The sequence below is a fragment of the Triturus cristatus genome, chromosome 9 (genome assembly GCF_964204655.1).
Source record: "Triturus cristatus chromosome 9, aTriCri1.1, whole genome shotgun sequence".
NCBI lineage: Eukaryota > Metazoa > Chordata > Amphibia > Caudata > Salamandridae > Triturus > Triturus cristatus.
The window spans coordinates 662,181,990-662,199,837 of NC_140592.1; the positions used below are offsets into that span (position 1 = coordinate 662,181,990).

At 42.2% G+C, this 17,848-nt stretch overlaps 1 protein-coding gene across 14 annotated transcripts in view; it reads left to right on the top strand.

The window, feature by feature from the left end:
- Window positions 1–17,848, top strand: part of RELB (RELB proto-oncogene, NF-kB subunit) — a 621,320-nt gene that overhangs the window by 441,737 nt on the left and 161,735 nt on the right. For all 14 annotated transcript variants that reach the window (XM_085625727.1, XM_085625725.1, XM_085625732.1 and 11 more), the window contains 2 exons: window positions 419–523; window positions 16,930–17,145. In XM_085625727.1, the coding sequence (XP_085481853.1) occupies window positions 419–523; window positions 16,930–17,145 (321 nt within the window). The remainder of the gene's footprint in view (window positions 1–418; window positions 524–16,929; window positions 17,146–17,848) is intronic.

Sequence of the window (17,848 nt, forward strand, 5' to 3'; positions counted from 1 at the left end):
TTTAAAAAAATGGACAGTGCTTGGTCTGTATACAGGAATGGGCGAAGGTTGGTACTTTATTGGCACCTCACTGGTGACCTCCATGGATGATGGCAAATTCCTGATGTTTGACTTTCATCACCACTCTTGACAATTTGCAATGAGTGTACCCATTGAGGTCACGTTAACTGTAATAAGCCTTGCATTCAAGTGACCTGCTTCTTTAGACAACTCTCTGGTTTCTAGTTTGTGTTGTAGTGCCCTCATACTGTGATTACAACCATCATTTTATGTGCACTAGTGACACATTTTCCCAGTTTAAATGTCATTCAACATTATTAAATGTATATGAACCAAAGTCTGGGCAAAACCTGTTATGTAAATCAGTCCTATATCTCATCACCTAATTTTTCTGTTTTATTTTTCCCGCTATTCACAGAATCCACAAACACTTCAGAACTGAAGATTTACCGGCTTAATAAAAATATGGGACAGTGCTTAGGTGGTGATGAGGTCTATCTCTTGTGTGACAAGGTGCAGAAAGGTGAGCAGGATTGACTGAAAAAAGAAACCTGTTCTGTGGCAATGTCTATAAAGGTATATATGATTGAGAACCTAGATATACCTCTTGCTAAATGTGTACCTAGGTTCTGTCTTTCAAAGAAATGAGATGGCCTTCACTTCAATGACAGAGTGTGAGTCCAAGGTTCGTGTGTGGTAATTGGTGAAGTCAACACTTATCACTTCTCCCTCTAATTGCCACCCAGATGCACAGGCCTGTACCTAGTGGTCCACTCTTTTCTGGAAAGCTGAAAGGAAAGCATCACTGAACAGTTACAAAATTAGCATTAACAGAAAGCTCCCTATTTAGAGGTGCATTTTCTATTGATACTATTTGCATAGGAAGTGTCTCTAAAGTCCAATCTTCTGCAGGGGCTGGAAGCCTCATGCAAGTGTTGTGAGGAAGATCAGAATGGTTTAAAGTCCACTGTAAATCTCCAAGAACAGTGATAATACCCATTCAGCACTATATGGGTGTACAACCTCTGCGGCTTGTCCCAAGCACACAGTAGTAAGGACCAGCTGACGAAATGGTGATTACCTTGCTCCCTCACATCCTATGGTGGTATAAAAGTGGGCCATTTTGTGCTGTGTTTTTTTGACTATCGCTATACCTTTGGAAGAACACAGCAAATGGTTTGGTTCTTCCCTAGCCCATACAATTACTCTATTGGGCAGCAATAAATTCGCGGGTGAAAATGCTTGAATTCATCTGATTCACTGGTACTTGCTGTGGGAGCACTCCATTCCTTCTGTGCTCCATTATAGAAGGGGAGTCAATCACATGCTAAAAAAAGTTATAGTACAGCTTTAAAAATGCATTCCAGACCGAACTTCTAGGCTGCCTTCTTTCAGAATTAGAACATAATAAACTCCCGACACATTTCAGTCTTGTTGGGCCTTGTCAGTGAGATGCAGTTTTTGTCCCTCTGGCACAGCAAGTCTGTGTGGGTGAAGTTAGGAATTCTGCTCAAAATCCCGATAAATAGAGAGAAAGGTAAAAGCTGCACCATACCCTACCACTCAATTTCAACCATTTCTTGCCTTTGGATGATTTGAATTTGACCCTTTAGGAAAATCATTCAGTTTGTGCCACAGCTGCTTAAAAGGCATACTTCTACATTCCTGTTTCACAACCACAAGGACGTTTCTTTCATTTGCAGGGGAAGTTCATTATTACTAAATACTGGTACATATTGTTAATTATTCTGGACCTAGAGTATCTTCAAACATCATGACGGGGATACTTAGTTAACCACCTTCTTAATGAATTACACTCTTTTCCTATTCAGTGAACTGCATTGTATTTTTACATCTCTTGAACACAGCCCATAAACCTTCCCTTGGGCCTGAGACAATGCAGTGTACCTAGTACATTGTATTGTCTCAGCTATTGACGTTTTCATGTCAACCATCAGGTATTTCCCCCTTCTGAAGGCAATGTAATAATTCAAGAAAACACTGCTATGCTTGAAAAACTCAATGCAACTACTGGTTGGTTGCTGCTAAAAGTTCTGGGCCACCTGGTCTCTGTGTTCATGTTGTTCCTCTCAACGGACTTCAAATGCTGGAATTGAACCTTTATTTGCTCCACCTCAAAGATAAGGATCCTAAAGCCAAACTGATTGCGATTGCGTCACTGGTTTGGATCAGTTAACGGTGGAGATCTTCAGAGACCACAAGTCTCGCTTATTGAGAATGAACATCACACATTTGGAGGTTATGTTGAGCATTCCCTCAGAACAGGGTAAATATAACCCCTGGTAATAAGGGCTAGAATCTCAACTCTAAAAGCACCCATTTTTAAAGCTCTGCTGTGAACAGATCAGCTTGTGGGAACTGAAAAAACATCAAGATGCAAATCCACCCCAGTGGAAACCTTTCCAAACACCGCTTCAGTTTTTGTAAGAAACTGCTTTAAACCCATAAGAATGCAGCTTCACTACTTTTTAATTGAGTGAATATATGTGGCAGTTTTATTCGTGATATCATAGATCTCAGAGTCTGTGTGACATCACTTTCTGTGATTTCATCAAATACTATATGATTCACACTCCGATGAACTAATGACACTTGAGAGCTCTGGAGTTCTGTTCACTTCAATCTTAACACATAAGGCTGCAGTGATCATATTTTAATCACTGGCCTTTTAATACCTTCTTGAAAACAGCTCCCAAATTCTCTGAGTAGAATCAAAATGCCATGGAAAGATTCCATACAGAAAGAGATCATTAAGATGTTCAAACTTTTAAATGCCCTACAAAACAGATAGTTTTACTGCAGCCCTGACGGTCCCTAGGGTGCTAGACGGATTAAAAAATAGCACCCTATCCAGAGCTGACAATACCTCATCTTGGATACATGTCTGCGGGTTGCCCATAGCCCTCGCTGAAACAAATCAGAGAGCTTCTTTCTTTGGCCCTGATTACAAATCATTTAGAGTGAAACTAACGCATGGAATTCCTCTGAATCTGAGTATAAAGTGGTAGTTTTTCCACACCTGTTTTTGCTGGTGTAGGAAAATTGCAGCTGATTTTTCCGGGTGGTAAATCTGGCTGGAAAAAGCATGAAACTTTAGCTGCAGCAGGGGCAGCCTACTCTCATTCCCCTTTTTTTCTGACCAGGGTAAAGGGGAAGTAGAAATTGTAAGAAATTAACTTCCCATTCCCGTCCCTACTAACCCTACCCATCTTCCTCACCCTGTTCCCTGCCCAGAGATCAATGCATACATTTCTGCCCTTTTCGGCGAAGATGGTAAATGTATGCGATCAACGCCATGGAATTGGGAATTCCATATGGTTTTACTACCTTAAAAAAGGTTCCCAATGGTAATCCCATTCCAGGGGTTTAACTCATGTTACCGCACAGTAATGGTGATGTGCATGCAAATGTACTGTTACCCCAGGACCTTACAACTGGGCCTGAGTGAAATTTTAATATGCGGACTTGATTGCCAGAATTTATGCAACATTACTGAGATTACACCATTACGCTCGTATAATTTTGGGGAGAAAGTTTAACACAAGATATACTGTTCAAGTATTTTTTTATTGCGACCAGCATTTTAGGCACATCTTTTTTACCTAATTGGAGCACAACACTAAAATGTTATTTTACTCATGCGCACTATTCGGGTAATTTCTGAGCGCACAACTACAAATACAAACACGAGTGGCAGGTCTTCACTGACAATCTGAAATCAACTCAAAATGACAAACTGTTTGGGTAATTTTTTGAGTGTGAGATGTATTTTGCATATTTACGCTAAAGCAAATTCAGCAAATTCCGCACACACCTACTTGCAACTCTTAATCAGGGACTCAATATTTGAAGGAATCCAACTACTTCATTATGTTGTAGAGACTATAGCCACCTTGTGGCCTAAATACACCAACTGACTACCTAGTACTTTTCGTTTCCGAAGGATATTCACATTAAAACTACTACTTCATTGATTCCTGAAAAATTTCAAAACTGTGCAAACATTAATACTGTAGCCCGCACCGTATATTACATCATCTCTTACATTTAATATAACGATAACAACTTCTGTTAACTCCAAAACTAGCAAAAACACTATTTATGACTTCCTTTCAGCCTTCAGCAGCTGACATCCCCACCTTAACTATGTGCATTTGCACCTGGCAGATACAAGTTCTAGGATCCCCATCAGTAAAGAAGACAGTCTTAAAATATCAATATGAACTCACCAGACTAAAATCTGTCTCACTGATGCCAAACTGCCACAAGATCAATGATAAGTCCTCTGATGTGAACAGTGTTCCCTATTGCATGTCTTGAAGTGCTCACCTCTCTGACAGTGTGGATAGCATTACCCAACTCAACACTGATCCGTCATTCCTCACGAATCCTGACCAAGTTCAAGCTCTCAGGTAATCCTGGATTTACTCTTCCTTTCCGAATACATATTCATCTGGGAAGGTGGAAGTTACACAGCTGGAGGGGGGACTGATGTCATCTATTGGCATTTTTTTATCCACCAAAAAATATCAATATCTTCATTTGACTCTTTTGAAGTTCTTAAAACTGTCATAAGAATCTCATTAAATGAAACGTTGTACATCCATACCATTTACTGACCTCCGAAGCGTCACAAAAATCATCACTGAAATAAACAAATATATCACCCCGCCTTTACATGGGAGATTTCAACATCTTCTGGGAAAAGAGAAGGAACACTTCTTCAAACAGTTCTATGACTGCCTCTGTAGCACCAACCTGAACCAACTCTGTGCTCTTCCTACCCACAATAAATGAAAAAATCCTGGACTGAATTATTTAAAAAAAAAAAAAAAAATTAATTGTACAGTTCCCATACACTTTGACCGGCCTGGCCACACTGTCATCTTGTCTGAAATATTATCTCAAACTTACATCACAAATAAGCAGATGAAAACAGAACACAGAAGATCGTTCAAATAAATCACCTCTGAGACTCTTGAATCAGCCATCGACTGATCTTTCATACACAGCACACAAATATCGGATGTCAATAAAATGTTTGATCAATTTAACAGCACCGTGTCGAGGTAAGGTGACCGAGTGTCTGGGATATTCTGGGGAAGTCTTTGATTTTCACTATCTGTCCTGGCAGATTTCAGTAAATTTAGTCCCTGTAACGGTTTTCAGAGGGGGTTGACTGAACACAAGTGGGAGGCACATGCTCATATGTTCCAGTACAGAATTAGCGGCTTCAATCAAAAATCAATTTAGTTAACATAGATGATACTGTGTGTGTAAACATTACATTTAATTCTCTTTAGTGACTGTGTGTGTGGGGGTGCGTGTGTATGTGGCCAATTGGCATTGTATGCCTGTTGGTCTGGTCATCCTGTGCAAAGGATTTCTGAAACCTTTGTTCCCTTTAGACAGTGAATTATCAATGCAAATCGGACAAATATGTGGTTCTCAGACACTTGACGCCATCAAAGATCGAAACGCATGAAACTTAAATGCAACTGAAGGAAAACTTTAGACCCAAGAAGTTTCACATAACTGAAGAAGGGAGAAGCAACAATAGTACCTTGTTTATACACAATCTTTGTTCCTACAACAAAAGATCCACAGTTCTCTAGAGAAACTAAACGTACTTTACACAATTGAAAAGAAACAAATGACACCCTTTGCTTCTTCCTTTCTAGAAAATTCAGTTGAAAATTGTAGCAGATCTGTGAAACGTTTCGCTGACCAATTATGTACTACATGCAAATAGCTGAATTCGGAACCACACCTGAACAAGAAATAGTTCGTAATTCCTTCTCAGAGAACACATGGTCTCATTTTACACCAATAACTGAAGTACACATTAAAAACTGTGCTGGCGGCCATATAGCTGCAATGCTCATCCAAATGATGAAGGTCTCCTCCTAAATTTGGTGTTCCATTGTCAGTTTCTCACTCTCTGAAGGAAAATTCCCAGACGCTTTGACAGTGAGACATTTTTCACCTCTAATAAAAAAATATGTGAGTAGCCCTGAAATCATGAGCTGGTTATAGACCAGTGACCCATCTTCCCTCGTTGGGCAGAGTGATTGTAAGATGTGTAACAAACCAGCTCAATGCATACATAAAAGAAGAAAACCTGTTGCAAAGCTCCCAGTCCGGCTCCATAAAGGATGCAGCGGAGACATCTTCGACTTCAAAATCATAGGCCATCCCTAATGTTTGACAATGGAGACGCCTGTCCTCTAGTCCATCTCAACTTAATGGCAGCCTGTGGCTAAACCGAGATCCTGGTATCTTGCATGGATTTAGTGGAAGATGTTCTACGAAGGTTTGCGTGCACCTAAAAAAATGGTTGGTGAAAATTGGCTAGTTGTCCTCTGAAATCCACCAGTCCCAATGAAGCACCACAAACCTTTATTCTTGTCCCCCACGCTCTTCTACTAGTATATGGATCTACTAGGGGCTTTGATGAAGGACTCCTGGGTGTTAGATAAATATGCAGATGATACACACTATATAAAAATCACCAGTTTGAACATCACTCTAAAAAAATTCCCTAACTAAACTTAAAAAATGAATGTTATTACATTTTTTGAAACTAAACCCAGAGAAGACGGAATTCATTCGGAATTCTGGCAGAGAATCACCGCCTAAAATTGACATCAACTAATTAACTGAACTCGAAGTTGAGGGCTTTACACCCATATAAAATCAAGGGGGTAAGCCTATGGGTTTATGGACTGACTACACTCTCTCCAAAAACGTTCATATCGACCACATCACCAAATCAGATCAGGCAGCTCTATTCTCCCTAAAATGCCTCAGACTGCCCTCAGTCAGTCCGACTTTCGCTCCATAATCCAAGCCTTTGGCATATCAAAAAATTGTTTGTGGTAATGCCTTACTCAAAGGAGCTTTAATAATCCAGCTGGCACCTCTGAAAGCCCTTCTTCATTCAACTGCTTCCCTACCTCCAAACACTAGAACAGCTGGATACATTATCTCCATTTATTTCGAGGGACCTCCTTTGCATCCTGATGGAGAAATGGATTATTTATGAAGGTGCCTGTTTGACCTTCAAAGCTTTGAAACAAGGGCAACAAACCTAGAGTTTCTCCTTGCTCCACCTACCCAGTGGAGAAAGATGTATGAGGAGCGAGAAAGCCTTCCGCTTTGAAAGCAAGAAATGTAAATCCTACCAGGCTTCATAACAATCCTTCTCTGGTGCAGCCCCCACATTTTCGAACTTCTCCGTGAAATGGGTTAGATGAGATGACAGTCGGACAGCTTTCCTGAAAAAACTAAAAACCTTTCACTTCAGACGACCCGCTCTTTTACATTCTACCAAATGTTCCCCTCCATCCATAGGCTGTCTCTTGCTCAAGAATCCTTGTTGTCGATAACCATCTGCTATTCACTTCTTACAGTTGTGTGTACACCCTGGACTCCACCGGGTCACTTGCTTGTTTGTAAAGCGCTCTGACACCCTGAAGATAGAAATGCGCAATATAAGAAACTTAAGTAAATTAAAATAATTGTATTTAACCCTACCTTCCTGGCTCTCAGAGAAATCGAGTGTCTCTTAGATCATCGTTCTGAAATGTCTAATGTGCATATGCAAGCTGTCAATCACCAATCCTGTGTGGCACTTTACATTCCATAGGACTCTATAGCCACGATTAAAGATGAGCAGAATGTAGGTGGCTATGCATGGCAGAGTGGATGTTATGTGCTCCCTCCAGTGGCTCGGAAGAGGCCTGGGCCGAGCCCCGGCTGCTTCTTCAGCCTGATTATCATGTGATTTCACTGACCTGTAAATTCAGGCCTGGTCTTTCCTTGCCTACTGGCTGCAGGAGCACCGGACCATTTATAGTTGGGCCTTACTGGGCTTACCGAACTTGGAATTACTCATGCTCAACTGCTTACCTATTGTGGCACATAAGTGGTATTTCCATTATGCAGTGGTATTTTCAGCCGTTTGTATACATTACAAATGCCCTCTTTCACATCGTAAATTAGAAAATATGAGGCCTCTGTTGATGTCTCATTCCGTCTTAATCATGCGAATGTCTTTATTTAACACTTCTAATGTCAATACTCCAGCATAACATCAGAGCAAGAAGGACGATTTGAAATGTCATTGACTCCTCTTTTGACCGGCTTGCATTGTGATGACAATTTGTTCACACAGAAATCTCTATGGTTGGCCCAGGTTAGTTGAGGCTTCTCTCCCAATCTTTGTATTCTCATCTGATTAGTTTAAGATTCAGGTGCCTGACACTCAGCTGTAACACCTAGATCTCTCAGAAGAAAAGCATGCCATCCAGTAGCCGACTAGAAAACATTCTTCTAGACGATGGCATTTGAGGACATGGCTCACTTTGTCAGCGGGCTCTGGAAACACTAGTTTATTTTCTAACTTTCTGCTTAATGAAATGCCCTCCTTTTGTTAAAGGTAGACAGCTCAGTTCTACACCATGACTTGTGTATGCAGAGACGTAGCTGTCAATCGTACAGCAGGTGCAATAGCACAGGAGCCCATGAGTGTGAGGAGTGTTATGTATTCCATATATGGCTATATTTAAGTACTAAACCGTGGAGCAGGACGGTCTATTTTGCTTACTTGCAATAGAGTCCTTATTGGTGCTGCTACATTGTGATTGTCATATTTTTTAGCCTTTGATATCTACAGAAATAGTTAGGAACCTTTAATGTTAGAAATTAGGCAAGTCGGAGATGTATTGTGGGATTTTACATTTTTGCAAGTCAAAAATGTCATCCTGTGAGATTGCAATATGGTTTTACCTATTCTTACATCTTGAATCACTCTTGTTCCCAATCAGTGCATAACCTGCCATCTACTTGAATGACTAAAAAGTGCTTTTTATCCCATGAGGCTTCATTCGTGGTCACGTTCTCTTGCCCTGTCCAGTTTTACACCTGCACCAGCAGCCTTTTTCCAGTGCTTTGCATGGGGTTGAACCTACTTCTGTTTCAGTGATCCAGTACTGCAATTTTCCTGGATTTCCATTTGGTTTCTGACCTAGAGACAGCTCTTGCTGCTTCACAAGCTTCCTGTAATCAGAAAATTCATGAATAAAAAATACATATGTATACACACATAACTGGCTTTTGCGCAGTCCTTTTCATAAATTGGCCTGTTCAAATGCCATTCGCATTTTGCTTCTGACCACCACAGCATACTTCATGGAGCAAAATCCTGCTTCAACCATTTGTTCTCTTGCCTTACGATTGACCACATTTTGCCTTATCATCTGTGCTCATCTGCCTAAAAAGAAATGAACTTCAGTGCCAGAGCTTCTGGGCCAGTACTTGCCTGGTGGTTTTTTCCTTTCTATTCATTATTGTTTTTTTGTTTTAGTCATGTATGTGTGTGTTGAAACTCTGTTTTCTGGTTACAGAAATTCAAATCTAATATTACCATTTGTATAGAACAATAAGAATTATATTTTTATGGGAGTTGCATTAAAAATAAAAAGAGTGTTCAAACAAATTCTCTACACTTACCTGCTAGGAAGCACCCTTACTGTACTGCTAAAATTATATGCAGTGGTTATTTTTTTCATGTCATTTTTTATTACAAGCATGTGTCTGCCACCTTTAGGCAACTTGTTTTCTGTTCTCTTTTTTAATTTTTGTGACGTATGTTTGCAATCAAAAAAGAAAGTTGCCATCTTACCAGTCAATGCCAGACTAATTGACTCTTCCAATGCTTGTTTTTGTACATGCCTGCTCTCTGTTTGCAATGACCTAGGTAATATCACTAACGAATTGTTTGCGGTGCATGCAGAATTCAAACAGCCCTCTACCACAAAGGCATTCAGTTACATTTTTAGGTTTCTCCTGCACAGTGCATGCAGCGCATCCACTGTCCTTGCGAAACCTCTTGTAAATAAAAAAAAAAGCTTAAAAGAGGCTTAGAGCCTTACCCTTACCATTGGTGGGGTTGCACATTGCTTTTGTTTCCTAGCTTTTTGTTGGTCAGTGGTTTCCTGAGCTTCTTGCTTCTTCTTTGGCTTCAAGTTTTACTCCTTGCTGTGGAGCATGGACCAACTACTGTTTCCCGTCCGCAGCCAGTGTCCTTTCACTGGCAGCAGGCTCCCGCATGTTTTAAAATGTTTTTTTGAACATGTACTCTTGTAGAGTGCATGTCTGCAGTTCATGTCCCACCCGCGTCCTGCACCATCATCTAGCATTCCCCAGCACCCCAACCCAACACCCCCCTTCCCACTGTCCATTGTTGGTGATCCTACCCCTCCACCACGTGTGTTGATGCTCTCCACACTAAGATTAACAAAACCAAATAGCTCTCACAGAACTATTTGGCTTTGTTATTGTTTTGTAAATATGTTACACAGCAGTGTGGGCTGCTGTGCAACGTGAATTAAAGTAAACACACTCCACTTCAATCCACTCCAGACACCACAAGTTTTGGAAAAATAAAGATCCACGTTTTTGGAGGGGCTAGACCTACATCCCACCAGTAGTACATGTAAAGAGGCCCATGCCCCTAACTTAAATGGTTTTACATATTGCTGGCTCCTGTGGATCAGCAGAGCCCAGTGCTGGACTAATTGTATGTCATTAGAACATGGAGTATCTCAAGTGGACTTGGACATTGGGATAAAATCCAGGACCGGTCCGAAAAAAGTATGATCGAACAGGGTGTACACAGACTCCCATAGTTCCACGTTCCCTTGCTATACAAGGGCTTTCCTACTTTGCATGTCCATAGAACTGGCTCTGTTAATAGACTGCTTCCTGAATGCAAATATCCAGAGGAAAGCAAAGACCAGGAGAGGCAAGGTATAATTACAAAAAGCAATAGAAAAAGTGACCAGCAAACTTGTGTAGGCTTTGGCAAGGCACTAGACACAAGCAACTGTAGAAAGCTGAAGGAGTGTACAAAATATGTTCTGTTATGTTAAATATTGCTTATAAAGCGCACGTACACCAAATTGGTTTCATGGCGCTGCTCTAAGAGGGGTGCCGAGCCCTGGGACTTTACTCATATGCCTGTCTAAACAGCCATGTCTTGAGGAGCCTCCTAAAGTTCATAAGATCTGTACAGGATATAATTTCGAGAGGCAGGGAGTTCCAGTATCTGGGGCCTAGTACGATGAACCTAATTCCACCGAAGCGCTTCAGTTTAAATGGGGGAGTAGATAAAAGATGCATGTGAGCAGATCGCAGGTTGCACGTAGGATTGTACCTTTGAATGAGACTGTCAACAAATCTAGGGCTCCTGCCATTCAGGGATTTAAAGATGAGACATCCCACCTTGAAGGCGTGTCTCTGAGTTATAGGGAACCAGTGCAGCTTCCTCATAAGGGGCGTGGCATGTTGATGCCTGTTTTGTGGAAAAATCAGTCTTGCTGCCTGGTTCTGTACCAATTGTAGTTGATAGATTAGGTAGGCTTGGATGCCAAAGTATGGAGAATCGGCGTAGTTTATGTGGGAGATTACCATAGCTAAGACTACCTGTATTTTAGCTTCCTGTGTGAGGAATCTACTGATTTTTCGTACTTTTCTCAACTGGAAGAAGCACGTTGAGATCACAGAGCCAATTTGGGTCATTGTAAGATCGCTGTTAATTGTTACATCCAGACTTTTGGCAGAGGAGGACGGGGCGGGAGGCTGTCCTAATTCCTTTGGCCAAAAGAGAGGACTCCAAGGGTTCAGTGATCCCCCCGTTAGGATCACATCCATCTTGTCTGGGTTAAGTTTCAACTGATTGCTATTCATCCAGTCGTGGCTGAGTAGTATAGTAGTCTGAAATTCGTGAATAGATTCAGGGGAGTTGCTGATGAAAAACATGAGTTGAAAGTCGTCCGCATAGTTGAAGGTGCACACTTTCTTTTCTTTCAGGACGCAGATCAGAGGGAGGTGGTATAGGTAAACAGATGAGGGGAAAGTGAGGAACCCTGCGGGACACCGCAAATGGTCCTCATCTTGGGGGCTGTGAACTGACCTATGCGGACCGCTTGAGATCGGTTTCCTAGAAAGGAGCAGATCCATTTGAGAGCTGAACCCTGGATTCCTGAGCATCCGACACAGTCGACCAGTATGTTGTGATCGACCGTGTTGAATGCTGCAGAGAGATCCAGCAGCACCAGGGCCTGCGGAGAGCCCCTATCAGCCTTCTTCCGAAGAGTGTCCAGTACTGTCAGTATGACCGACTCTGTGGAATGTGCTGGACGACACCCTGCTTGATGGGGGTCAAGATATTCAGACTGATCCAGAAAGGCAGACAGACATCTGGCCACATGAGCTTCAAGTACCCTGGACATGTAAGGCAACAAGGAGATAGTGCGGTAATTCTTCAGAGTTCGGGTCAGCCCCTGGCTTCTTCAAGAGGGGAATGACAATGGCCTCCTTGAAGCTATCGGGAACATAGCCTTGGGACAGTGAATCATTCAGGAGGGACAGGGCTGGGCCAGCGAGAGCAGAGAAGGCTTCCCTTAAGATTTTGGGGGGCAGCAGTCCCTGGGTGATTGGACCGATTTGTGGAGGTCACAATTTTGGAAGAGAGATATGCGTTTTTTGTGGTCAGAATAGCTTTTTTGTAGTCTTTTAACGCAGCTAAGTAGATGCATTTTTCCTCAGGTAGGTATTTAGTTCTCCACCTCCTTTCGGATTGCCGAAGGACTAGTTTTAAGGTTTTTAGGTCGGAGGAAAACCATCACTCTGCCTCGTGGCAGCGGGCTCGATGTATTTTCCTAAGGGGTGTATGTTTGTTACTTGCTGCTAGTAGCCAAGCTGTTAAGTTTTCCTCACTGCGGTTAATAGATGATTGGGCGGGCGGGACTATGTTGGTCACTGTCTTGAGGAATTAACTTTTGTCGGTGTTGTTCCAGCTCCTCGCTGCCCCACCATCAGAAATGGGGGTTTTGGCCCTAGTGAGATTTTTGATGATAAATTTGATCAGATGATGGTCAGACCATGGGCAAGGAACAACCACTGGGTTAGACATAGCAAGGCTGGCTGTCCATACCTGGTCGAGAGTGTGCCCTTTGATATGTGTAGCAACAGTCATCTGTTGATTGAGATTTAGCCATCTGAGTAGATCAGTAAATTCAGCAGAATGAGGACCACCTGATGTGTCGTTGGCCCATTAATTAAAATCACCGATCAGTAAACTTTTTGCGTGATTTGTTATTAGGTGGGCTACCTGTTCACCCAGAGATTGTGGGAACAGTGGCATGTTCTTGGGATAGAGTAATACACAAACCACGGGGGTAGAGTCAGATTCTAGTTTGATCCAGAGATTGTCTACTGACGGTAGATCAAGAGGAGTTAGTGCAGTGAATTTTAAGTTATGGTGTCTTATGGCTGCTACTCCTCCCCCCACCTTCCCCTGAGGGCGGTTGGCTTGAAGGATATAGAAGTCACTAGGTAGTGCAGTTAGAATGTCAGGGGAGGAATCCTGTGATAGACAGGTCTCTGTTAACAAAAGGATGTCCGGTTGTTCAGACACCAATAATATGAGGATTGAGTGGAATTTTCTCATAGTGGAGCAGTTTCAGTTCAGCTGGTGAATAGGTTGTAAATTAGGCTTAGTGGCCCCGTATGGCCGCAGACGGGCTTACCTTTGGCGCGCCGCCAGCGCGCCGCTGGCACGTCCGCTGCGGTTCCGCACTGCTACCGGCATTTAATGGCCATGGTCAGCCTTAGCTCCTCCCCCCTCCTCAGTGATTGGCGCCCCAAGTGGGCGTAGCACCAGGAAGTGAGCAGGGCCGATTCAAGGACGATTATGCAGTAGCGCGGTGAGTTTCCTAATCACACCAAATTCAATACAGTACAATTTTAAAATGCTAAAACATCTCAAACATATTTTAAAAGTTAGGTCGCAGTTTCGATCCGCTGGGCAGCAGCACTAATCTTAGAGTGCCCGCTCCCGCACTGCTACCGGCATTTAATGGCCATAGTAAGCCTTAGCTCCTACCCCTCCTCAGTGATAATATTAATAATACAAACCATAGCTGGCTGTAGATTGGAGACAGAAAAACTGTAGTGAACTGTGGCATGGCACTAGAGATGAGCTCTAGACTTTCAGTCTGGAGAAGGACTAGAAGAGAAAGCTTGAAGCTTCTTCACATGTTTTGAGGATTCCTCATTGACTGAAGGAGATACTCCGTAGAGTGTCAAAGACATTCCTGAGATCCAGGGCTAGTGTCACTGACAGCTAATCTCTCAGAGGTGAGGAGATCTCAAAGTCTTTTACTGCTTGTTGGAGGGGATCTGTTGATATGCCTTAGAAAGGAGTCTACTTGTCATGCAGAGAGATGGGGGAGACTCCCAACCAGAATGAACACCCCAGGAACCACTTCACAAAAAGAAGCATGCCTATCCTCCTTCGGTCGTGCTCCTACTGTGCCTCTGAGAACTTGGATGTGTCTTGGCACCAACTTTGACACGCCAGGGCTCCCTGTTGGACTCACTAGTAACTGTGGATGGGTTCTCATCACCTCTTGGGGAAGGAAGGTGTTGTGTTTGAGCCTGAATTACACCACTGGAGATTGCATCCTTCCCCGTTGAATATCCATAGCATCTTTGGTTTCACCGTTGGTCCCAAAGGAAACTGCTTTGCATCCAGAGAGGACCTTTCACTGAGAACCAGTTGCACGTAAAAAGCTAAATGTTAACTGAGCACTGCCCAAGAGCTACCATTGGCTTAGAACTAAACCTTTAGGCGTAATGTATCACTGCTAAGAAACCTGGTACCAATAATAAATTGACCTACGGTTCAAAGATAAAGGGGACAGTAATCTGCATGTACTTCCTGCTGTGAGTCTGAGCCAGTAATTATCCTTAAAAAACTGCTTTTTCCTGACCTTCACTCACCCTGTATTTCCCTGCATAATGAATTTGAGTTGTATTACTATTATTGGCATGGTAACGTACTTATCCTTTTTCATAGAGGTAAAGCACTGGGCTAGACATCCATAAGTGAATTTTATGATGTGATCAGTGAGCTCCGTGTTTCTACCCTCATACAGCCCTCCTGAAAAGCCTTTGAGTGCTTGTAGCGCAACCCTGAGAGACAAGTGCTGAAAGCGTGTACTTGGTGCTCAGTTTTCCATAACAGAAGGTCAGCAATGGGACATCAGCTCAAAAAGCCTCAAACCCCTTGGCTTTGGACCCTTTATCAGTGTGATGGGACCACCAAAGCATTTCTGACAATTGGCAGCAAGCTGTACCAGATCACTAGATTCCAATTTAGCTATTTCAAACAGCCCTTAATAAGTTCAGAATCTTTATGCCATGGCCTGCAGAAAAATAGGGCAGATACAAGATGGGAAGGAGTAGAACAAGACAACCACCTGACAATATGCAGACCATAATAGCAATAACTGCAGTACAAATATATACAATTTCTCAAGATTTTGGTCCATGAAAAAGCACCGGGCAAGAAACAATAACATACTAGCATTCATTAATGGGTTTGAGGCATTTATTATCTTATTCTAAAGCTTACATTTGATTTTGTTAAGTGCTACTTGCTGATTCTAACTTGACCAAATAAATTAGTTGAGACTTGAATTACATAGATATATGCAATTACAACACTTTTAGGATATTATTAAGATTGCATTACAATTTTGGATGACAATCAATTTGCAGTTTGATTGAAATTGCATTTTCATGGAGTAGTAAAATAAAACACAACTTAGGGATCGATTCCGATCTTGTTCGGGAGGGCTTTGCATTGGATTCGGCTTTGCCCAAACGAATCCGGAGCCCTTGTTCTTGAACAATTTGTTCCCTATTCTGAACGACCAAATACGATGCCTGCAAACCCTTAGCGCTGATGAAATCGGTTCTGAAATGCATTCGGAGAGATCGAGCCTTTCCCGAGCTGATTCGTACAGCTCTATGGACTCTATGGCTTCCGAGCGAGCAAGTACGATGAACGATTCGGACAGCTTTTCAAATCGGTTCGCCCGGAATGAAAAGGCTGCCAGAATTGGCCTTTGGGGGCCCGTAGCAGGCTCCCCTTCACCCGGGGCCCTCCGAATCGGGCCCTTCTGGGTACCCACGGGTCCCCCCTTTCCAACCATGCGGTGTCCACCACAGGGTTCAAGGTTTTCCCGAACCACCCCTTTCTTAAATTGGAGCCTGTGTTAATGTTCGGTACACAGGCTCCCATTGAAGTCAATGGGAGTCTGACCGAATCGTACATGGATGTATACGGATGCACCGAACTTGTTTAGTCAGACTCTCCTAATCTGAGTCATCCGGAAAGCATTCCTGAACCGAGTCGTTCGGTATGCTTTCCGAACAAGATCGGAATCTACCCCTATGTCTGCAATGCTACTGACAATTATTGTAAATACAGACTCCAGTATTTTTCTTTGCTTTAAATTTTAGAAAGGACATTGAGGCACAATGCACCGGAGTTTAAAACAAGGCCTTTTTAGGATTTTAACCCCATTTGTTTCAGGAAAATGTGTAGAATAGCTTCAGGAGTGATTCTTCGTGTCAAATGGAAACCCTACTGTTATAGTCTGAGGATTGGCCTAGCAATGCGCCACAACTTCTGCTTTTGAACCATTCTGTAATTTGCTTGGCACTTTATTGTAACCACTGCCCAGACATGCTTCTGTTTGTAATTGTAAAATTATTTGTTATCTGAATGGTTCTAAGCATAAGCCTCTTTCCAATTACCAGCACCCTCTTCTTAACCCCAGCTAAGGGAGTCGATGATATATGAGGACTGCATACAGCATCTGTTATTTTTTGAATAGCAAGGTCAACTTTAGAGTTCCTGTCTTGAAGCATTCTCAGTGAATTGGAAAGCTGAATTGATAAACGAGTAATCGGCCTTGTTACTCTCTTGCTTGGTGAGAAAAAATTGCCTGTTGAATTGGAGTAATGATTTCTCTTCTTCCTTCTTTTCAGAGGACATTGCTGTGGTGTTTCACAAAGAGACCTGGGAGGCCAAAGCAGACTTCTCCCAGGCAGATGTACACCGACAGATTGCTATTGTTTTCAAGACTCCCAGTTACCAAGATCTTGATATCAGTGAACCGGTCTGCGTTGAGGTGTGCTTAGAGCGAGTAACTGACAAAGTTCGAAGTGAAGGCTTCTATTTCACGTATCTTCCGAAAGACCATGGTAAGTGTTTCAAGTATTCCAAAGGGATGTGCTTAAGGTTACCCTGTAATGCTTTAAAGGATAATTTCACCCCAGCTCATCTAGCACTTGGATCTGTACAGCTACCAATCAGATGACAGTGTCTGTTCTGTCAAAGGGTTATTCCCTATTGGCATCAAATACCCATAAGTCGTTTCCTTTAAGTCAGTTTTACTTCATGGAATAACTGCCTCATAAACACATATTTGAAGATTATAGAAGTTGTATGCCCCCTTGTGAATCCTTTCTTGTATGGGGTTGTCGTAAATCAATCTTACAGTCACAACTAGTTATATACTAGTGTTACTAGTATATAACTGACTACTAAGTTACCTTCAGATTTGAGTCATTTAACATAGGCAACTATTATGCATTTTAAAAGTATGTTTTTGGTAATTGCAATCTCAGTACACAGCTGAGATGGAGAGCTTTACAGAAAGCAGGATATTTTGTCACCACAGGTTACCAGAGCATGTGCAGACTTTTATAAAATCCTAATAGAAGCAGGACAAATCACATTATCCTTTAGGCAGAATAAACAACAGCATAAATTGCAATCATTATATAATTTGCATAATTCACATTCTTTATGTTGTGGATGAATGAGGAAGTGGGGTCAGATGCAAAGGATGCACTGAGAAGAGATAGGTCCTGAGTTGTTTTCTGAATGCTACCAATGGTGATG